This window comes from Delphinus delphis, chromosome 10, assembly GCF_949987515.2.
Source record: "Delphinus delphis chromosome 10, mDelDel1.2, whole genome shotgun sequence".
NCBI classification, from domain to species: Eukaryota; Metazoa; Chordata; class Mammalia; order Artiodactyla; family Delphinidae; genus Delphinus; species Delphinus delphis.
The window spans coordinates 72,997,329-73,020,969 of record NC_082692.2 but is presented as its reverse complement, the minus strand read 5'-3'; the positions used below and the strand labels follow the sequence as shown (position 1 = coordinate 73,020,969).

The 23,641-nt window shown below is 51.0% G+C and overlaps 1 protein-coding gene across 4 annotated transcripts in view; it reads right to left on the bottom strand.

Moving 5' to 3' along the window:
- Positions 1-7,514: 7,514 nt before the first annotated feature.
- Positions 7,515-23,641, bottom strand: part of FLNB (filamin B) — a 139,201-nt gene continuing 123,074 nt past the window's right edge. For all 4 annotated transcript variants that reach the window (XM_060022749.1, XM_060022750.1, XM_060022751.1 and 1 more), the window contains 6 exons: positions 22,532-22,647; positions 18,908-19,040; positions 15,942-16,118; positions 11,410-11,628; positions 10,068-10,271; positions 7,515-9,134 (listed from right to left, as the gene is read on the bottom strand). In XM_060022749.1, the coding sequence (XP_059878732.1) occupies positions 8,947-9,134; positions 10,068-10,271; positions 11,410-11,628; positions 15,942-16,118; positions 18,908-19,040; positions 22,532-22,647 (1,037 nt within the window). In that variant the 3' untranslated portion in view covers positions 7,515-8,946. The remainder of the gene's footprint in view (positions 9,135-10,067; positions 10,272-11,409; positions 11,629-15,941; positions 16,119-18,907; positions 19,041-22,531; positions 22,648-23,641) is intronic.

Genomic DNA, 23,641 nt, shown 5'->3' with positions numbered 1-23,641 from the left:
CAAAGGAAGGGAGGTACTCATTTGTTCCCAGTTTTCAGGTGTGGAAACTGAGGCCCAGAGAAGTTAAGTTTCTTGCGTGAGCTCACACAACATGAAAGTGGCGGAGCCAGGATTTGAACTCACAACCTCTTGATTCCAATTCAAGGCCTCATTCCCTAGTCCATACTCATTTATCCCACAGTGACTGAGTGCCAGCCCCAACCTGGGAGCTGGGAGGGCGTTAATAAAATTAACTAAGAAGCCCTGGAAGCCCAAGGCCTCACCAGGCCAGATGGATCCTCAAGGAGTGGTGATAGTGCTGCGCAGACTCAAAAATTGCAGGAGCACAAAGGTGGGCTCAACTAGTCTCCTGGAGGACTCTTGGAAGACTTCCCAGAGGAGGTGACATCTGAAAGTTAGCCAGCAGAAGATGGGGCAGGAGGAACATTCTAGGTGGAAAGACCAGAACGTGCAAAGGCCTGGAGTCCTGCTCAGAGAATAGTGAGCCAGAGGAATATGATGAGGGACGAGGCTGGGCCTGCCTGCAAAGGCCTGGAATGGCAAGAGGGTGGTGGCCCTTACCCACAGGCCAGCTGTACTCCCAGGACGGAAGCTTCTCCTCCGGCTTCTGCCAATGCCGATCCCGGAGGTAGGAGGCCTGGCCTTGGCCATCGAGGGAGATGCCTTGGAAGAGCAGCTGCAGGGTGCGGGGGGACCTGCTTCATGCCTAAGCCCCCTGGTTTGGTCTGGCCTGCTAGCCCCCGAGTTGCTCTTCGGGTCTGCCTGACTCTGTCTCCCTTGGGCGGAGGGCCCTGGACACCTACTCCCCTGGACAGCTGATCCTGGAGCCCCCTGGTCTCTGGCCATCCAACAGGTAGCTGGTGGCCTGGGATGGCCCCACTCCCAGACTGACCTGAAGGGGGCCTTTTGGAGCCGCTTCCTGGGCAAGGGTCCCTCCTTCAGGTGCTTGTGGCCATAGCTGATGTTCCAGGCGACCTGGGCGGCAGTCTCCTTCCGGATGTGCTCCTGCCAGCAGGCTTGCTTCTGGGAGGTGAATAGATCCCTCGTGGCAGTGAGGGCAAGGGGGCGGGGGAGGAAGGAAACATTCTGCCGCCTATGTTTGCACTGCTGGTGCCTCATCTCCAAGGATACGTGCAGCCAATGAGGGCTGGGTTGCCAAGGCCCTGCCGGAGAGGAGAGGCTGGGCTGCTCAGGGCACTGCGAGCCACACACAGGCAGTGGGTGGGACAGACCAGACTGAAAAAAGGAGCAAAGGCCACACCTACCCAGGGTGCCTGGGAGGGGGCCCTGTTCTGCCCCAGAGGAACCCAGGGCCCAGGCCTTTCCTCCTCATACCCAGAGGATCCCAGGTGGCGCATGGGGTTCCACTGCCTCTAGTCCATTCAGCAAACCCCAGTGTACACCTACTGCATGCCAGGCACCCAAGGGGGTCTAAAGAGAGGTCGTCTCCACTCCAGGAAGCTCTGGTTACTCCTCACACACAGCCCTGCCACTTGACAGCGGTATGGCCTCATCTGTACAGCGAGATGATGGCGGGAACTACCCTTAGTGTTCAGAGAATGACGTTAGAACAGTGTTTAACAACGTGAGACAAACAGCACCTGGCACGGAGGAAGCCCTCTGTAAACGTCAGCTGATGATTAACAAGCACCTGCTAGGTGCCAGCTGCTAGGCTGCACTCCGTGTGCCTTAAGCCACCTGCGTGATTACTGGGGCTCGCAGAGCCTCCTTTTCAGGTGGGGAAATGGAGGCCTGGAGAAATGATGTGCCCCAGGGCACACTACTGGTGTATGGTGGTACCCACTCTGTGCCAGGCCCTGAGCTGGGGCTTCACTGAGTGACTTCACTCAACGACTAATAGGCTCTTTTTAAAAAAATATTTATTTATCTATTTATTTATTTGGCTGTGCCAGGTCTTAGTTGCGCCATGTGGGATCTAGTTCCCTGACCAGGGATTGAACCCCGGACCCACTGGACCACCAGGGAAGTCCCACTAGTAGGCTCTCTCACGTCACTTTTCCAGGTGAGAAAAGTGATGCTCAGCAACATTAAATGGTCGCACTGGGATTGACTCCAAAGCCCACATCTCTGTTACAGACTCTCCCACGGAATGTGACAAGCATCGTGAGAGAGGTGCAGGCAGGGCGGGGCAGAGGAGGACCCACCAGTCACCCCAACAGCACCATGAAGTCAGCCTTCTGGATCCTCACACCCTCTGCCTTCTTGACCAGGACCCTCTGGGTGAGTACCAGTGAGAAAGAGGTTACCCACAATGCCCTGGGGCCACTTGCCTTTCCACTCTGCTGGGTATGCTATTGTTTATTCATTCAACAAACATTCACTTGCTCTTGACCCTGTGCCAGACACACAGCCAGGTACTAAAGGGAGATGAGAAGGGACAGAGCCCACAGGCTTCCTGCCCTCAAGGTTTCTCAGTACAGGAGAGACAGATGCCCAACCAGGTGGATAGAGGGGCAGGCAGGGAATTTGGGGGATGGTCTGGGAAGTCTTCCTGGAGGAGGTGTCCTTTGATTAAGAACTGAACCATAAACACTGGTTCATGGCAACTCTCTTGCTGCAAGGTAGGTTGGGTAAGGACGGAGGGAGGAAAGTCAAGAGTTAGGGGGCTGGGGGTGGCAAGACCCTGGGGTGAAACGGTAGTGGGGTCTGGTGCCAGAACTCAAGAAAGTCTCCCTGGCCCAGACCGCCCCCACCCACAGACTGGTAAGCCCAGGTGTTCAGAGCACAAAGAGGGCAGATGTGGGTGTCCCCCTCCTTGGGGCTTCGGAGACCCTGTGCCTTCCCCACCACCCGGGCTGCCCACGGTGCTTCAGTTTAAGGATCCAAAGCGGCCCCTGGTGGTCACTGCAGTGACAACAGCCCAGGTGGCTATCCTCCTGCCCAGTGGACAGGCTACCTCCAAAGGGAGGGGTGTGGGAGGGTGCAGAGAGGCAACCCCTGAAATGTTGCCTTCCAGTTGGCACAAGGACAGCCAACCGCCCACAAGGAGAGCCGCCTTCAGATTCTGTTCCCTTGTCTGCGGGCGCCCACCCTGTGCCAGGCCCTTGTGAGCAGCTTCAGAACCCCAGGTTTTAATTCAGGTTTCCCAGGTTTTAACACAACTTGATCATCGCTACCCTCTCTGAGCCCTGGCAAACTCCCCTGTAAAAATTTGGGGATAATCTTAAGAGTCAGTGCCTCATTGTTACTTAGGACATTTCTTACTGTAGATTTAAAAACTCATTTAAAAGCCACCAACAACCCCTGGGAAGGTGTGGAGGCAGCCCCCAGGTCTGTCTCTGGCCTAGGCCTGCGCTAGGGGAAAAGAGGTCACTGCAGCTCAGAAACAAGGGGAGGCCAGGAGTCAAGCAGGGGCACAGGTGCCTCCCAGCTTTCTGGCCACGCTCCCAGGCCACCAAGGACCCACTCTATCCATTTCCACCGATGAGGCCCAACCCTAATCCCCAGCCTGGGGCTCTGTCCAAGACCAGGGCCTTTCCTAGGACTCAGTACTTGTGTCTTTAAAGTAGCCTCTCATGGAATTAAGCTCTCAGAGCGCTTTACACGAGTAATAGTAATTCTGTGAACCCTTACCGTGTGCTGGATACAGTGATATTCTTTCTGTGCGTTTTGTTGGTTAATCCTAAGAGCACTGTATGGGGCAGGTCCCATTACCCTGTTTCACTGAAGAAAAAATGGAGGCAGTTTTCTGTGAGGGTAAACCATCAGTGGAGGTCACAGCAGGACCAGGATTTGAACCCGCTGGCCTGTGCTAATAACCACCACGCTAAACGGTTTCCCTACAAACTATGCTTCCTTTTGTGAGGTATCCCTTCCACTCTGACTTGGGGAGCTGAGTCTCCCCAAAACTCGGGCATCCCCTCCCCCAGCAGCTCTGGGTGAAGGAAGGTTTGCCCAAGTCAGTTGGGAGATGGATGTGTTGTGGGATCTTTCTAGAGGTTAATCTTAGAATGGCTTTTCCCATTATCTTCCCATTTTATGGATGAAGCCACTGAGGCACAGAGACGAGAACTGCGTGAGGTGTCAGCTGAGACTGGAATCCAGACTTGCACCTGCAGCATCTGACCTGCTGCTTTCTGAGCGTTTCGCACACATTAGGTTCTTTTGCTGCTACTAGTGGGGCCTGAAGCAGGCGTTTCCGGGGCTCGGTGCCTCTGCCAGGACTTGCCTCTCCTCTGAGATCATCCCACCTGCGTTCAGCATCAGCTTTGCCTTAAGAATGTCCACACTGACAGGGAGGGGTGTCCTGGTGCCTAGGGAAGGCGGTGGTCACGGCAGAGGGAGTAAAGTGGGCAATAAAAGGCCTGCGGGATCCTTTCATCTTCGAGCTTTGTCCTGGGGAGATAAGCAGGGCCGTTGGATGCGAGCCACAAACCAGGCTCGTAAACTCCCCATCTCCTGCCAGCCTGCTTTAGCGGAGAACTCTAGCGGAAGAAGGAAGGGGTGTGGGGTAGGCCACCCTAAATTCCTTGCACATGAGCCGGTCCCCTGCGGGCTCAGGGGCCCAGACAAAAGCCTTATCACAAAGCAAAAAGGATCCCTTTGTTTAGAAAGATTCCTCCCACCATGTTTTTGGGCAGCATCCTGAGACCAAAGCCAGAGAGAAAAAAATCAGATTCAGGCTTGCCTTGAGCGATGTGACATTTTCACTCCCTCTTGGAGTTATGAGTTGCTATTGTGAGGAAAAGAAAAAAATTAGCTAAACAAGCTGTTTCTGGGAGAGTTTTCATTAGCTGAAATACTCTGATTACAAAGCCCCTTCCCCTCACAAGGGAATGGAGACTTGGAAAGATTTCATTCCTTTGGCTGAGCACTAAGGCCAAAGGGCACTTAAATTAACGATCTTGCTCCCCATTTCAAAATACAAACTGGACTCCCCTGGTGGCACAGTGGTTAAGAATCCACCTGCCAACACAGGGAACGAGGGTTCAAGCCCTGGTCTGGGAAGATCCCACATACCACGGAGCAACTAAGCCCGTGCGCCACAACTACTAAGCCTGTGCTCTAGAGCCCACGAGCCACAACTACTGAAGCCCACGTGCGTAGAGCCTGTGCTCCGCAACAAGAGAAGCCACCGCAATGAGAAGCCCGCGCACCGCAACGAAGAGTAGTAGCCCCCACTCGCCGCAACTAGAGGAAGCCCGTGCGGAGCAACGAAGATCCAACGCAGCCAAAAATAATCTAAGAAAAAACAAACTTGGGGGGTTGACAAGGATTGAGCACTCATTTTGCCACTAACCTTTACTCTGCTAACTTTTTAAAATTAATTAATTAATTACTTTTGGGCTGTGTTGGGTCTTCGTTTCTGTGCGAGGGCTTTCTCTAGTTGCGGCAAGTGGGGGCCACTCTTCATCGCGGTACGCGGGCCTCTCACTGTCGTGGCCTCTTTTGTTGCGGAGCACAGGCTCCAGACGCGCAGGCTCAGTAGTTGTGGCTCACGGGCCTAGTTGCTCCGCGGCACGTGGGATCTTCCCAGACCAGGGCTCGAACCCGTGTCCCCTGCATCGGCACGTGGACTCTCAACCACTGCGCCACCAGGGAAGCTGATACTCTGCTAACTTTTAAGGCTGTGCAGTTTTCAAGGCAAATTAAATCCCTATGTGCCCAACTCATTTTGCACCAAACTCATCAAAATGTGGCTTTCAAGGCCCTTTGAAGTCTTAAGACTAGACACATGGTCAAGGGCCCACGTGTTTACAAACGCACTGGAAACAAAGGGAAACGTTAATAAAATGTTTCCTTCTTGGCAGCACTGCTGATGAGTGCTTCACGGGGTTGCAGAGGGAAACTGGATGAGGAAGAGGAGGGCGTCTGGGCTTGGAAGGGGCCAGGCCTCCTCTGGCTTGGGGATCTCTGCAGGGCAGCTGGCAGCTGCGGTCTGCCTAATCTCCACCAGCCACCAAAAGAGCGATCGTCCAGCCAACCCTTGGTAGGAAAGGGGCAAAGTCAGCCAGTGAAAGTCAGAAAGGGCCTGGCACCGCTGGTCCAGGGTCAAGTTTCAGTTTTCAATGTGTCTGCACAAACAACAGCCGGTTCCCATAGCAGGAAGTCCAGGTGCAGATAACAGTCGCCCTGTGGTTCTAGCCACTGACCAGTAGAGAGACGCACAAATTTCACTCTGAGACGTCTTGGACGTAACTGTCGGGGGACCACCAGGCGCAGCCCCAGGTGCTAACAAGCGGTCCGTGGAGGAGGCACATCCCCTGGCAGGGTTTGATCATAGAAAGCAGTGGCCAACACTCTCACAGCTCCCAGTGGGATTCCATCTGACCCTCACAACCACCCCAAGGGGGGCACATTCTGAGAGGTGAAGCAAACTCCTCAAGGCCACACAGCCAGCGAGCACCCGAGCCAGGACTTAAGCCCTAGACTACCTGATGCCAAAGTCCAGCTGTTAACTTACAAATGCGGTCTCCCCAGAAACCACCTGGCTTCAAGCTGGGCCCCTGTTTTCTTCTTCTGGCAAACTCAGCCGACTGCTGCCTCTCCAGACCCACTGGGCAGAGCCTGCATTCCCCAAAGCCCACGGGCCTCCTGGGGTCCAGGACCAGACATTCACGGTGCAGGCCCACAGATAAGGGTGCTCCCTTCAGAAGGACGGGCAGGAGGAACCTCCTTGTCTCCAACCCTCCTCCCACCTCTCAGAGGGACACAAATTGCCAACCTTGATCAACAGCCAGGTGTCAGGAAGAAACACAGAAAGATCTAGAGTCTTCCTTCCCTGCCCTTCCGTCCACCGCTCACCCCCAATACAAGGCTGGGGGTCCAGAACAGACTTCCCATCATCATGGCAACTGCCAGAGGCTTGCCTGGGGGCGCGGCTCCTGTTCCCATGGTGGGATAAGCAGGGAGGCAGAGCTTCCACTCTGGGGACAAAAAGGCAGGGGGCCCAGGGTCTGCCCCAAGTCAGCTTTGGGACTGCAAACATGTCAATTCAGCACCTGAGTTAGTGTCGTCACCATAAAATCATGTCACAGCACTGCTGTAGGGCAAGAGGAGGCAAGGGCTGAGTGTGCCCTAAACACGCAGCAAGGAGAAGCTTCCCGAACAGAAAGGAGGAACAGAGGCAGAGAGGATGGAGGGAAGGCGGCACCACCAATTCCAAACCCCGCTGTCCAAGGGCGATGGGATGACAGGTGATACTGCTTCCCTATTTCAAGGGTTTCCCAGGTCATCAGGAAAAAGACTCTCTCTCACCTTTTTTTTTTTTTTAAACCATAGCCTTCCCCTCAGTGGGTTTCACATCTGGGACTCTTAACCAGGGCAAGCCCTAGCAAACCTCTCCGGGAGGCTGTGTTGGTGCCAGGACCCCTCACCCTGATAAATTCACACTGAGGCCTGCGGAGAAACAGAACGTCCCCCCGCAAAAAAGAGGCGAGCCTCCCTGTTACGACAAGTTGCTTAGCCTGCGTTCTTTCGGCCAGCGTTTGGGAAAACCGGTCAGAGACGCAAACCATTTACCAAAGGACACCATCCAAGAACACCTGGGGAGCTTATGGAGCAAACGCTGTATTTAATAAGTTATAAGATACAATTTACAGTTGGCATTTGGTTCCAGTTTTGCTTCCACATCCCGGTTTACGAAGCCTGTGGTCCTTTCACATCAGGCTTCGGGCCACTCCAGTTCCTAACAGGTGGGCTTTGCCAACACTCACCCTCAGCTGCTACACCTCGGGGAGGGTCACCCACCTCACCCTGTCCCATCCATGGACACACTCGAGATGACAGTGGCCACCTCCTCAGGACGAAACAGCAAATCTGAAAGGGCTGCCGGCCCAGACCACACGACACATCTGGGCCCTGCGGTCAGGCAGTCCCCGAGTGCTTTCACTTTATTCCAAAGCAGGTCTGCAAGAAGGCATGCAAAATGCCTCATACCCCCCATTTTCGGAATTTTGCACCTGCTCACTATTGCTTTCCAAAGAGCCTCGGGTGACACGTGGTCAGGGCCAAATACGCTTTCATTATTTCTGCAAATGGTCAAGGACCACCAATGAGCTGCTGTCCTTCCCTCCCCTGTTATTCCCTGACTTTCAGGCCAAAGGTTGGCAGGAGTTTCCTTCTATAATTATCTTCCAGAAAAAGTTCACGCTGGGGCTGCCTGGGGGTGAGTGTGGAGTGTTAGGTCACGTGACAGGCCTCTGCTAACACCTGGACCCACCTGCGGTGTCTCTGGACATGCTGGGGAGACTCATCAAACAGACAAATGGCTGGAGCGTATGTTAAGAACAGGGCTAGTGTTGGTTAAAAAAAAAGGGGGATCTTTGGCAAGTGCAGGGGCTGCTTGCCACTGCAGAGTTTCCTCAGACCCAGTGACTGAAACGGACTTTGAAAACAAAAGCAAAGACATGGCTGTCAAGATGGTCACATGCAATGACTCTGCAGGGAAATAAGTAGCAGGATGAGGGGAGAGGCACCAAGAAGCCATTTCGGCCAGTCTGTCACCTCGGACACTCTGCCCTTTGAGAGATGGGGGCGGGGTGGCAGTAGTGTTAAAACTGGTGTCACCCAATGGCCTTTTCTTACGTGATAGGGTCATCTTCTTTTATAACGACAACATAAACTAGGCGTCCCCATTTTCCCTGCCCTTCCGTCCAGTCCTGTTTTGCAAACTGACTAGACAACTTCATGTCTTAAAAATATCAGCGTTGTCTGTTCTTGTTCTGTCTGCAGGGGGTGATCTGTGCCAAAAGAGGTCCAGTTTGCCGGGCCTATTGAACAAATTTGCATTTCCTGAGTTCCCAACATGACCCTGAAGAGTCAAGTTTAGGACTTCTTTCTGAAGGTACTTAAAAAAACATGGCAATGTTTTTGGGATGGGGTTTCAGACCCGCAAACGGGCTGGAGGACTTTGTATAAAACGAGTTACAAACAAGCAACAAAAGCAACCACCAGAACGCCTCCCAGGACTTGATGAGGACTGTTTTAAGGCACCGTGACATGGAAGGGGCTGCCAGGGATGTGCTCCTCTCCCCACTTCACGGCCAGAACGTAATCCCCCTTCTCCTTGACGATGTATGTCACACTGTATTGTTGGTTGCCCACATGCTTCATGGAGACTTCTTCACAGGGGGTGGTGGGCCCGTGGACCCCGATCAGCAGCATGTTGGAACCTGGGAGGCAGAGGAAGGTGGTTACTCCATGAAGATGCAGCCCAGAAGGCAGAGGAAGAGGGGGGGATATGGGAGCCAAAGGAAAGATACCAGTTACTGCCTGTTAAGCTTCTCTGATGATGCTGGGGACCTTTGAGAGGTGGGAGAGTGCAGCAATTACGAGCAGGACTCTTATGGCTTCAAATCTCTGCCCTGCCACTTCCTGGGTGGGTGACCTTGGATATGGTACTTCACCTCTCTCTGCCTTAGCTTCCCCATCTGTAAACAGGGGATGACACTAGCACCTACCTCATGGGCTTCTTGTGAGGTTTAGAGGAGTTATTGCATGTGAAGCCCTTAGCACACAGTAAAGGCTATGTAAGTGTTGGCTACTCTGATCTCATTTATTCTCATGAGAACCTTCAGGAAGGTCCTATGACTATTCCCATTTTAGAGAGGAAACTGACTTTTAGAAAGAGATTTAGTAACTTTCCCATGGTCACTCGGCTAATAAGCTTTGGAAATTAAGGAAGGAAGGAAGAAAGGGAGGGAGGGTGAGAGGAAGGGAGAAATAAGTAAGTGGTGAAGCCAGGTTTCCAGCCCAGATGTGCTAGATGCCAGAGCCCAGGCAACTAACATTGACACCCAAATAAATACCCAAGTTCAAATGGCAATTACAGCAATTAGTGACAGAGGAGAGGCCAGGTTACTGATACAATGCAATGAGGATAACGCGACCTTTCCTATGCACCTTGAGGTCATTTGGAAAAAATCAAGAGGCAAATCATTTAAAAATATTAAGTGCAGAACAGGGCAATGAACACGGTTACTTGCAAATGTCTGGGTTACATGGGTGGGTGGGCACTGCAGACCAGAGCAGGAAAGACCAAAGTACACAGAACAGAGGGTGCCGCCCCATGCCCTCCATTCCCCGAGCAGGGCCAGGCTGCCTACCGGCTTTGCTGCAGTCCACCAGGAAGGAGCTCTTCTGGCCCACAAATGCCTTCGAGAGCCCCGCCCCCTTGGAGGTCACCTTGCTGGCATCTGAGGATGCCTTGGGGATGGCGCTATAGCAGGTCTCCGTGGAGGACCTGGTCACTGACTCCACCAGGATGGATGAGGTCTCGTTGGCCGAGCCGGGGCTGACCAGACGCTGGCCTAGGACACGGAAGGGAGAGAAGCAGGCATGACTGACCAGACAAGGCAAGTACCCCATGCAGAAGCCCCAGAAGAGCCCCGGCTCCCCAGCATCTGGATCCAAAAGCCACCACACCCCTACCTCATGCCCCCCAACACCTGGATCTAAATGCCACAACTTTTCCATCTCACCCCCCATAATGTCTTCTGTGGGGTTCTGGAGTCCTGTCCCACACAACTAAGATCTGGTTTCTGGGTATATGGGAGAGTCTGGCCTCGGCTGACTTGACCTGGAAGTCCTTCCAGGTCATAAGCATGGGCCCCAGGAATATAACCACGTGCCGCCCTATGGAATGGATATCTTTCCATTTATATAAAATACTCTACGTATAAGCAGTGTAAACATGTGGGACGACACTGACAAAATACCAAAAATGATTCGGCATATTTTTTTTTTTTTTGGGTGGTGCGGCGGAGCTTGTGGGATCCTAGGTCCTTGACCAGGGACTGAAATTGCGCCCTCGGCTGTGAAAGCGCTGAGTCCTAACCACTGGACTGCCAAGGAGTTCCCCTCTCGGCATATTAGAAGATGATTTTTCTATCTGAATTTTTAATTTACTTAATTTTAATTAAATTTTCTGCAATGAACCTATGCTACTTATATGACAGTGAACCAAGCAGAAAGAGACACGTGGAAGGAATTCACCACAATATTTATGGTGGTTACCTTGGGTGGTGGGCGGTGAAGTGGTTTTTACTGTTTGGTATTTTTTCCAGTGCTCTGAAGGAGGCACATTTTTATGAATTTAATAAAAACTTTTGATTATTTTAAAAGTGAAGGTTAGAAATGAGGGGAATTTTCAGGCCCTGACCTAAACAAATACGTAAGATCTCAAATATGTAAACATTCCTTCTTTTCTGTTTGAGACAGAAAACCACCTAATGTGCTTTCTCAACTTCTACACCCCTACTCTGCCTGCAAGTTTTCGAACATGCAGTCACTCTGACATGTCCTACCATATCTTTACATTCAAGATTCAAAGCAGATTCAACATCTCTAAAATCATCCAGTTTCTACTATCGAATAGCTCTGCTGATAATCTGACAAGATCACCTCCACAGGGGGAAGAATAACTTTAAAGGTGTCTGTGGTTGTTACCTGTCACCTTGGCCTTGAACGGGCTGCCCACGATGTGGTTGGGCCCGCCATATTTGACGCCAATTAGGTAGCTTCCAGGAGCCATGGGGGTGTACATGACTTTGTACCCTTCGGGGGTTTCCTGGCAATCCATTTTAACCTTGGACGGGCCTTCAATGGTGACGGACAATGTCCCTGGCCCTGCTCGGGTGGTGTTGATGAAAAATTCAGACTGGATACCTGGGAGAAAGGAAGCAGGAATAAAGATCACGTGGAAGGTTTGGAGGGATGGGGAGGGTGTGCTTTGGGGAGCGTTCTGGGGGCCCTGAAGCAGTGGTGGGGCACACGGAGGTTCCCTCTCAGAGGGGTCACCTTGGTGGCACGGGAACCCACCAGTACTAGCTCTGAGCTGCTGGCGCAGAGAACCTCAGGCCCTGGGGGATGGTAACCCCTTTCCAAGGCCCAGGCAGGAGTGTGGCCAACATTCTGTCCACAAGCACGCACCGCCTTGTTTTCTCCTCTGGGCACGAGCTGTGGCTGAGGGCGAGAAGCCTGAGTCATCAATGAGAGCCTGAAATGTTGCTTCCGCCCCCAAGGGCCAGCTCTGCCCCCAAGGGTGGGGGAAGCGTGGGCCCCTCTGACCTTTCCTTTCTCCTCTGGTTGGACTTGGAGAAGCCCAGGCAGCCCAGCGCTGCCTCCTTCCTCCTCAGGCTCCTAGCCCCAGACACCACGCTGAAGACCGGGGTAGCCGCTAGGACCTGCCAGCCCTGCCACTTTGCCTTGAACACCAGAAACAAGAACAGGACCAGAACAGCAGCTCCTGCTAATACCACTGGCACCACTCCGGCTCCAGATCCTGTGCCCATCATTTTACATGCCCAGTGATTCGTCTTTAACAAACCACAATGAGGCTCAAGGAGGTTCAGCCACATGCCAATCAGAGATACAGGAGAAAGGGGCAGAGCTGGTACTGAAGCAAGTCTGAGGGGGTTCAGACCCCAGGCCCGTCTCCTGGCCTCTGGATGGGCAGCGGGGCTGCCTCAGATGCCCTAACTGCAGCTCCAGGACATCCTACTTCTTGCCTGCCTGGTCCATGAGGGCCTCCTGCACAGACATCCTCCCTCGTGACAGAAGGAAAGCTGGGCCCAAAGACAGTGCCAACCAATGACCACTGTGGCGTTCCTGCCTGAGCCCAAGGCCCTGAAAAAGGCCCCACTCCCCCAGGCCCCTTTCTAGTTCAGAAGGGGAAGAGGCGGTCAGTCACCAGCTGCACACCTGCTACAGTGCCCTCTATGGGGCATCCCCGGCATAGCATTCTGCGGGGCCGGGCTTCTTCTAGAGCCCTGGACGCGCCCCAGCTGGGAACTATTTTGGTTTAATTATAGCTCGGAGGCCGCCGGAGAAAGAATTACTGTTCTGGTTATCAATAAGACAAAGGAGCTGCTATCATGCAACCCGGAATACAACCCAGATGTTTCTGGAAAAGCTCCTGAGGCTCCTGTCCCAGCACCACCCCCTCACCCCGCCTCCACAATTGTCTCAACCTTGTCTCTATACTGTGCAGCCCAGGAGCCCTTCACTCAGCCGCTGCCCTGCTGAAGCAAGGGCGTTGGGGGAAAGGGAGGGGTATTCAAACAAGGGACAGCGTTTCCACGAAGCAGCTGCAAGTGACAGCAAGGAAAGATACTTCTAAAGTGAAGATGAAAAGACCTGGCTGCAGTAGAAAGGACAGGATTGCTCCATTCCTAAGAAACATCAGTCCATCCTGATTGTGAGGGTCCAGAAAGGAAGATGAGGTGGGAAAAGAGCAATAAGGAATTACAGGGCAAGAGCAACCTATCAGGTGGGCTCCTTTATTATTCCCATTTTACAGGAACAAAGTGGAGGCTCAGTGAGGTCAAATAACTCACCCTAAGACACACAGCTGGGGAATGGCTGAACTGGGGTTTAAACATAAGGTCTGTCTAACCTGGAGCTAATGCACTCGTCTGAGAGCAGATGGGAGAAAGAAAATCCACATGCAGGAGTCCCTCTCATCACCACCTCCAGCCAGAATCAGTACCCCAGACATCTCTGGGCATGGCGGTGTTCCCCTGTACCCTCGTGTATATACAGATGAGTTCCTGTGAGTTTAATGCATGTTTAATGCAGCCCTACTCCATCTTCAAGGTGGGTGAGGGGTAACGGGAGGGAAGGAGGCTCTCCCCTTACATCTCGTGCACACTGGGGTTCCTGGGGCATTTCATCAGGAAAATGGCTCTTCCAGCCAGAGAGTCTGGAACTCCCTGGTCTAACTCCTGACCTTCTCAGTCCCTCTGCAGCAGACAGTCCCACCCCAAATTCTCCACATTCCCTGCTCTAAAACCTGCAGAATTGACCATTTAAAGCGTGAGCCAAGAGATACCGCCAGCCCACCCATAAAAACACAGGGAAGCTTGCTTTGTTCCGAAGGTCAGGATGCAGGCCCTCCAGCAGCCGGGCAGAGACACCTTTTCATTCCACACACACTGCAGCTGTGTAATCCTGGGATGGATATTTGGGAAAAGGCCTGGGAGCGGGAGGGCTAGAAAAACAAGACGCCTTCCCCTCGACAAGAGCAATATTTACACAGGATTTGAAACAGGCTTGTTCTGTACCTCTCCCTCCTGGCTGGAAGTCTCCCTGCAAGACCAGCTCCTTCCCTCAGCAGCATCCAGTGCTGGCAAAGCACAGCCTGAAACCTGAGCTCCTGAGAAGGCTTGCGAACAGCCAACAGGAAGCACGAGAGGCCCTGGGCACAGCAGGTGTGACCCAGCAGGGGGATGGGTGGCTGCTGGCAGCACAGGAGACCTCAGTGGCTGCTGCGGGGCCTGGACCAGGGCCTGCTGGGGCTCCAAGTGCCAGGAGGACCCCACCTGGGCTTCAAGGGTGGATGGCTTGTCAGGAGCCAAATGCCTGCACTACTGCCTGGGGACCTTCCAGCGCAGCTGGGAAGATACGTGTCCTTGTGTAGGACACCCCACAAAGCAGGCCAGGGATGTAGCCACTGCCTTGGGGTGAGCCAGCCATTTAGGGAGGCAGCAAAACTCGGGGGTTAAGCGAGCAGGCCTTGAGGTTGTGAGCCTGGACTGGTTCTGGCTCTGCCCGCTCCAAGCTAAGTAAGCTCGGGGAGTGACTCAACCTTTCTGAGTTCTCACTTTGCTCATCTGTATAATGGACACTGCCTAGGGTGAAACAATATAGTGCCTTTTACAAAGGGCAAGCTGCTGGCCCAGAGTTCAGTGTGGAGCCAGACAGGATGGGCCTGGGGAGATGAGAAGTGCTCATGCAGACCCTGTGGGAGGTTCTGCTGAGGCCACTGCTGGGGCCAGAGTCGCAGGGTGGCACACCAGCCGGTCAGTCACTCCTGCACCCGGGCAGGGCCCCTCGTCCCCTTACGACACTCACTCCACAGGGCTGGATGCCGGGAAACCACGGCCACTCATCCCCTTGCCTGTGGGTCTGCTCTGTCCCACTCACCATGTGGGGTAGGGGGGAGACTAACAGCAAAATGTGCACACACAAGGAACTCAAGAATCCTTCCTAAGAGGCCCCAAAGTAACACTCAGACGCAAACTGCGTCCCAGTGAGTCCACGCCTGCAAAGAAACGTAAGTGGACAAGCTCCCCACCCTGGCATCTTCCGTAACAGTGACACACTAGACACCCCTGATGCCCACCTCTACATTCACTGTATGGACACTAACTACAGCCATTACGAGGCAGGTAGATCTGTAGGTTTTGACATGGAAAGTTCCTTAAGAGGTCAAGTGACAAAAGCAAGTTGTACTGAAATACAAATAGCACTAAGACTATTTCTATAAAATAAAACTCCATGTCTACCTTTTTAACAAACCGACTAGCCAAGCAACCAAGTGACCAAGAATGAAGCCCAACAAAGAGACAATTGGAAGGTCCTCCCCTGATCGGTTAAGCCGTGTTTCCTCCTGGACCCAGAGGGAGGGAGGGAGGAGAAGCAAGATGGAACTTTACATACTTCCTCACTGCCAGTGTTTTTCACAATCAAACGTGTTCCATCTGTGGCAAAGACTAAAAAAGAATTTGACTGTTTTCGTCTTTTCTCCTCCCCCGTTAGGATTAGAATAAAAAGGAGCCAGGCTGTGACAGGTCTTACTGCCGACTGAATGTGTTTCTAGGAGGCCAGGGTCCACGAAAGGAGCTGGTGGGTAGGGGACCTCCCCAGAGGCCCGTTACATGCATCATGAACTCTGTGCAGGCAAAGGAACCCTCAAAACAAAAGATGCTGTGCCGTATTCCCTATCAGTGTCCCGGTCCTAAAAGAACCTGGCAAAGGAAGACAGCTGCAGCACCGCAAAGAGTAATGAGCTGTGAGAACGCAGCCATCAAGCCCTCACTCTGGATTTACCGCAGGTCAAGCGAGAGCCTCCCAAGGGTGCATTACTGAAGTTTCCCTGGGGAGAGAGGATGGCAGGCTTCCCGGGGGCTTGCAGAGTTCCACCTGCTCTTCCCCGGGGACAACTCCGTTAAAGACAAGAGGCAGAGGCAGTGTGTTACCTGTGGTGCCCCCCTCCAGCCCTGAGCCGTAGGCGGACACCAGGGCAGGGTTCCCCGCTTGTCCGGGTTCCCCGACTCGTACTTTGAAGGGACTTCCAACCACGTGGCTCCCGTTGAACTTGACGTCGATCGTGTGGACACCATTCTCGTGGGGGATGAAGCGCACAGCATACTTATCTGGGAGAGTGAACAAAGGCACAGGGTAAAAGTGGGCCCGTGGACCCGACCAAGGTGGGTGGGGACAAAGGACAGGAGCCCAGCCTGAGGGCCGATCTTACATCACTAACAAGAAATGGCCCTGCTGCAAGCCTGGCACCCAATATGTTGGTGATCAAAACCAGATGGGCCTATTTGTCTGCACCTAGACAGCCCTTTGGGAAATGCATCCAAATCTCAAATTCTGTGTTTAATCCTCTGTGGCTTTGGCCTCAGAAAAACACTTCCTTTATGAAAAGCTCACTTCTGGCGCAGTTTCTCTGCTTGGCCAGGGGAAAAAATGGTTCCAATTGAGACTAATGCTCCTTAATTAAGCTCCAAGCTAGCAACGGCCCCACGGGGCAATGGCCAGGTTTCTCACTGTGTGTCTGGCTCACAGCATGTGGTAAGATGATCTATAAACTGAAATGGGCACCTAGAATATCCTTCCACCATGCACCACTTGACCACCCCTTCCTCCTTGAAGTGCTCCCAGCTGGGATGCAGAGTCTGTTCTCCTCCAGTCAGTCTCTCAGCCTCTCCCTGGCTCCTTGTACCCTCCATCCCCTTCAGAACTTTTGTTGCTCAAAGCTCCACCCAAATCCTCTTGTCTTCTCCTCTGGACTCTCTCCATATGGAGCTGCCACCCATATCCTTCAACACTGCACGTCCCCCATCAGTCCCCAGCTGGTACCCACCCCTCCTCTCTGAAAGCCAAAAGTGATCCCACCCCCATATCCACGTATGGTCCTTGATTGGGTCAAATTAATGTGGGATAGCAAGGGGAGAAATCCCTCTTTCCCCAAGCCTAAGTCAATTAGCACATGGCATCTAGCCACACAGGAAGGGACTCAGGAACAGGCATGTATGTTCAGTGAGATAGGAGGGGAGGTTTGCTGGAGACTTCTGCAAAAGGAGCATCTAAGACTTCTGGAGAAAGAATCTTGAGGAGAGAATGTCTCTCTTGATTGGTGTCATGCGCTGCTGCAGCCACCTTACCACCGAGAGGAAGGCCACTTTCAGAATGAGGTCCACAAATCAGAAGAAAGAGCAGAGATGTCTGGGGCCTTGGAGAATATAGCTGAATGGCTGAATTAAATTGGTGCTGAAACCCATCTTAGATCTTGAACTTTCCACTTACGTGAATTAACAGACCCCCTTGTAATGGACCATGTGTGCAATGGACCCCCTTTATTATGTGAACTGGCTTGAGATGGGTGTTCTGTAATTTGTCACCAACGGCATCCTAACTGCGTCAGGCTGGTGGTCTCAGACACTGCTAGGGCTTCAAATACTGCCTGGGGCTGAGGACACCATATCTCACTTGGTGGTTAAATTCCAATGCAGTAGAGATCTATTAAATGTTCCCACTTGGATATCTCAGGGACACTTAAAAACCTCTCAGAAAATAAAGTATTCAACTCTGTAAGGCAGTGACCAGCCCTTGCTCACCCATGGCTGCTGTCCTGAGCTTTGTTAACTGCACCATCATTTTTCTACCCCATCACCAAGCTACACGTAACCTTTCTGAATTCACTTTCATTCCCTATGGCCAACTGGTCACCGAATGTTATAGTTCTCTGACCTCAAGTCCTTCCTCTGCATTTCTAACACTGCTGATTAATCCTGTTTTCTCAAACGGACCACTCTGCGAGCGTCGACTTACCACCTTGCCTTTCAGATGTACCAACACATTCACTATAATGTGGTCAGACTTAAACCATTATCTGACCAGATATGGGTTTAGAGCCCACACATTTGTTCCTTTTGAGGCTCCCCACTGCCCTTTCTTTTTCCGCCCAGTGGGAGGAAGATGTCTAAATGCCAACCCAGGTCCCAGGTGTCTACCCTCACTGCACGCAGAGCAGGGTACGCAGTAAACACCCAATAAGGGCAGTGGTCACAGGGCTCTTCCTCATGTATCAGGGCCCATATTCAATGTTACCTCCTCCGAGAAGTCCTTCTGACCTTGTCAAAGCAGAAACCCTTTTCCTCTCATGCTCTGACCATCTTTACCATTTGGTTCTCAATTCTGCTGTGCTGTTGGTGATCAGCTGGGGTCCTCATCTGTGCACCGCACCTTTCTGGCTCACACTCTTTAGGTCCTCACTAGACTCTGTGCTCCTCCCTGAAGGCAGGAATCATGACTTCCTCAGCCTTACCTTCCTGTCAAGTCTCTGATACTTAATAAATGTTCACTAGAAAAATGGTCTCGTTCAAGTTGATTGACATCACAGAATTCCATACACCAAGGCAGCGAGCAAGAGAATCTCATGCTATTAAGTCCTACTGGGGACCCAGATTCTCTCTTTCCTTTTTTTAGCCGCACGGCTAGCGGGATGTTAGTTCCCCAACCAGGGATTGAACCCGGGCACTCAGCAGTGAAAGTGCAGAGTCCCTGGACCGCCAGGGAATTCCCCAGATTCTCTTTTCTTAATTTACAGCAATCAACCTTTTTCTCAGAGTAGAGAGAGATCAGAGTGTACTTATTCATTTCATAAGGTAAACAATAAAGATCTGTGATATTTTATTAAAATATGAGAGAACATCACAATGAATGTCATGTGAAAGAAATCTGAAAAACAACTGAAAATAAAGAAGTATTTGTTTAAAAAAAAAAAAAAAAAAAAGCCTGCCCCTGGCAAATGTTTATACCCTAATTTATAAACAGTGTCTGGCAACAGCAAAGGGAATCCGAAGGCCTTGCAGATGACCCCTCCGTCAGGATACATGTTTGCAGAAACATTCCTGGTGCGGGCGCTGGTGCTTACCTGGCTCCAGCTCAGACACGTGGCATTCCTCCACGGCTCCAGAGGGGCTGTGCACCTTTGCATCGATCTTGCCTTTTGCCCCATTCAACCTTATAGCAAAGGAGGCTGGCTGGTTAACTTTTAATCCTGATTCCTGAGAATTTAATACATGAGATGCGTTACAGCCCTCGGCGTTCTTGCTCGACAGCATACACAGACCCAACCCAGGATTCCAGCGGGGGGACAGTTCTCATGCAAACAGGCCTGGAATATGTTTTTCTATATAACACCTGGCAACAAAAGAGCAGGTTGAGTAATTCCACGTTTCTAGCGTTAAATATAAGAAAGGAGAGACACACATCTGCACGGTCTTGTATCTAAACCATCTTGATTCAGAGATGGTTCCTAGGTGTGGGGACTTAAGACATCCTGGCCAGCAGGATTACAGTTTCAGCATCCCAGACAAGAGCTGTATAGGCCAGAAAATGCAGAATCTTCCAGATCTGCCCCCTCCCTCAAAAAAGAAGAAAGAAAGAAAGAAAAAAAAGACTTCCTCTCCCCACCGCCTTTTTAGGAGGAGGCTGGCAGCCGATAAAACCCTGCACTCACTAACATGAACGAAGGCTTTGTATCTCAAGGGTGGAGATGCAGAGAACTTTTAATAAACTTGTAAAGGGCCACACATGATTTTTCTTTCATGCAGTACTGCACAGTGGCTAAAAACCAGCAGAACCTGGATTTACTGCCATTTCCTAGCTACATAACTAAACTGTTGAACCTGTTTGAGCCTCAGTTTCCTCCTCTGTAAAAACAGGCATAATAACCAAATCTACCTCAGAGAGCTGCTGTGAAGATTAAACGAAGTTATGCATTCAAGGCACTCAGCACAGGGCCTGGTCCATACATAGGAAAGTTTAAAAATGTCAGCTCCTATTAACATGCATTTAGAAGTTGTTAGTCCCCCCCAAAAAAGCCATGGGAGAAGTGTAGCTTTTGCTCTTGAGTAGATCAGTTTCACTCTCCATGCTTTGTCTTGGAAACTACATCCTCTGCTGGGAGAAGGGGATTGGAAGTTCAGATGCTTAAGATATCTTAAGATTGGCCAATCCTGAATAGCAAAATTTTACAAGCCAGCAGTTTTGATGTAAACATGGTTGGACGGCTACTCAGATGATAACTCTAAAGCAGCAGGGCTCACACGTAATGTGCAACCGAGGGTCTTGTTGAAATGCAGATTCTGATTCAGTGGGTCTGAAACGGACCCTGGGACTCCATGTTTCTAAGAAGTTCCCAGGGGATGCTGAGGCTGCTGGTCCAAGGATCACATCTTAGCTTCAAGGCGCTATAAGCACTGCTGCCTCGTTCAGTAGTCACTAGCCACATGTGGTTATATACAGTTAAATTTAAATCAATTAACATTAAAAACTCAGTTCTGGACTTCCCTGGTGGTCCAGTGGTTAAGAATCCGCCTGCCAATGCAGGGGACATGAGTTTGAGCCCTGGTCCGGGAAGATCCCACATGCCGTGGAGCAGCTAAGCCCGTGCGCCACAACTACTGAGCCTGCGCTCTAGAGCCCACGAGCCGCAGCTACTGAAGCCCGCGTGCCTAGAGCCCGTGCTCCGCAACAAGAGAAGCCACTGCAATGAGAAGCCCGCGCAACGCAATGAAGAGCAGCCCCCCACTCGTGGCAACTAGCGCAGCAACGAAGACACAACACAGCCATAAATTAAAACAAAAAAACAAACAAAAAAACTCAGTCCCTCAGTTACACTAGCCACATTTCAAGGGCTCAAGAGCCACATGTGGCTCATGGCTACCATACTGCTCATCGGAGATGTGGGACATTCCCACCGCTGCAGAACATTCTACTAGACTGAGCTGCCCTAGAGGTTACAGATGACGGAGGACTGAACACAAAATTAAGGAGTCTTTGATCGCCAGACCACCCCCATGCCACACCCTCCCCTACAGAATGCCAGCCAACTCCAATTTTCTAAAAAGTCTCAAAAGCAAGACAAAACAATACATGCCTCTCTTTCCTAACCAGCACCAGATGTTGCCGTGCAGCCTTGCCAATAAATCTCCAGTAAATAATTTACATATCACTTGGCATCAGGTGACGTGGGGAGAACAGGGGACAAAGTTGACACACAGGTCCCTCCTGTTGTAGCAGCTGGTTACACAAGCTTGACGGACATATCAGCCTGAGGCATACTTGTTTAAATATTTTATGACCAAACTGTTATAAGAGGACTCTATGGAAGTTTCTTGGAGCCGATTTCTCCACATCAGCTCCTTTTGGACAGAAGCGTTTACGTTACCTGAATTCACTTGCCACTAAATCCTCAAGAGGGAGATAAACGCCTCACAAGATCCAAAAGAAATCTTCCAGATGCATGAAGGCAGCTCTTTGCCCTCAGCAAATGCCAGCTTTATCTCCCTCCGTAGGTTTTAGTTAAGTTGGCCACAGAAGGAACTTCTGTTAAGAAGTCTTTAAATGAAACACAAGAAAAACATCTGCACCACAGTGACCAGTCAGTATCCTTGGTACTCTCCAGATGAGGCCGCTTCAATCTGTAGACCCGTGACCCTGGTCTGGGTTCTGTTTGGGTTCCCTAATGTTTGAGACAACTAGCAGTACCAGTCCCCCTCAGGGGAAAGTTAGACTCTCAAATGTACACCAAGTACACGGAACCAATCTGAGGTATGAGGTTGAGTTTTCATCAATCCAATATGTTCAAGAACTGGGGGGCAGCTGAAGGCTATTTAGAAACCCCTCTACCCAGAAATCACATTCTGGGATTTTGGTGTTATTCCGCAGCCAAACTGCTACATCTGATTCAGTGTCCTAAGACCCAAGGGCGTCCCCAATACTTCTTAGTTTGGCTGAAGGCTCTAATGCAACCCCGAATTAAGCGCCCTGTTTAAGCCAGGGTGAAAAGTTGCATTTCCTGCCATTCTAAGAGGTTGGGCTATGTAACCACCTGCCACATGCCAGGGTTGGGATTAAGGTGGCCGCTGTTAAGAGCATGGCTCTGGAACCCCCGAGACCTCACTCTGCCTCATTCTAGCTGGTGCCCATAGCTGGATCCTCTCTGCATCTCAGTTGTTCTATCTTTAAACGGGGGGTGGGGGTCAAGAAAAGCTACTCACCAGACTGTGGCAAGGATTTAGGGAAATAACACTGATACAGTTCTTAACACAGTGTTTTGCACGCTTACTATAAATAAATCAGCATCATAAAATAAATCACAATTGACTTTCTTGAGGAAAAGGAAGCCAATAATAGCAAGCTGGACATCACTGGACTGTTCGTTTTGTGTTTGTTTTGTTTTGAAAGCCCTCCTTAACCCCTGACCAATTATTAACAGGCCTTCTTTGTTTCTCTGGAGTGAAGATTTAGAAAACAAACTCGTCTGCAAATGTTGAGGAGTTTTGCTGACCGTGGCTGCTTTCTGCTCGCCCCAACGGTCTCATGTCCTGAATGTGACTCTGCTGCAGGAAAGGTCCCCTACGCCTGGCAGCATCCATGGTCAAAATGTGCTGGGGTCCCTGGCACAGTCGGAGATTGAAGGGGCCTTGGGAGTCCAGGGCCTCACTGGCTGGGCTATGGCCAAGGAGACGGATGTTTCCTTGTGTCTCACCTGAAGGCTCAGAACAGTGAGGCGGCGGGCATCGTCAGAGGGCGCGATCACCGGCACCAGGTAGGGACTTTCTGGGATGTGCTCATCATTGAACTTGATAGACACCTCGTAGTTACCTGTGGGGACAGGAAAGACCCATCATGTCAGAGATTCTGGGAAGGTGGTTCCAGAGTGGCCTCTTGTTTCTCTAGCTAGGGCCAAAGTGCCTTCCGAGAGACCCTGGCCCGCTCCACGGCTGTGGCTGACTGGGTCAGAGAGGGTCACCTGGCTCACACCAGGCCAACGCAATTTTCTTAGCTGGAAAGGGCAGGGATTCTTTTTTTTTTTTTTTTAATCTTAGATATTCTGTTTAATAATTTCAAAGAGCATTGAAGCACTGAAGTGTTTGTTCTGTGTTTTGCCAGCGTATATGTGAATCCCCACACCAATCACGTATCAACATCTGGTGTGTATCCCCAATTTCTCTCCAAAGGAGAGGCTTACGACAGAGCATTTTATTAAAAATTATAGACTTAAGAATAAGAAGGGCTTCGTGTAACTAGGATCCCATTACGGATCCTGAACTATGAAGCGTAAGACATAAACTTTGAGAACGGGGGTAGAAGCAGAGTGATAACTAGGAAAGAAAATCTAGTCAAGGAAGAAGGTCAGGGATTCTTAGCCTGGGCCCACACAAAGGGTCTGTGTACAGTACTCAGGAGATCCAACAAACTCGAATGGGAAAAACGCACATCTTTAGTTTTCCTAACCTCGAACTGAAATTTAGCATTTCCTTCCTTTAGAAAAGTTACAAGAAACCACAGCACATTAAGACTTGTGATTCTGTCAACAAAAACAATCACTTTCCAGCTTTATATATATATATCTTGACATACCATTTACACTCACTGCCACTTAGAAATCAAGGTAGTTAATAGACCATCACCAAATCGTATGATTTAACATATTAATGAAAACGTGTATACGTTGCTATGTTGCATAGTTGTTCCTTTAAAAAGATTTTGATAACAATATTTTATTAAAATTGATTTCTTTTATAATCTGAAGTAGTTTATTTCATGTGTTTAAAAATATTTTCTGAGATGGTCCCCATGGGCCTCACCAGATGCC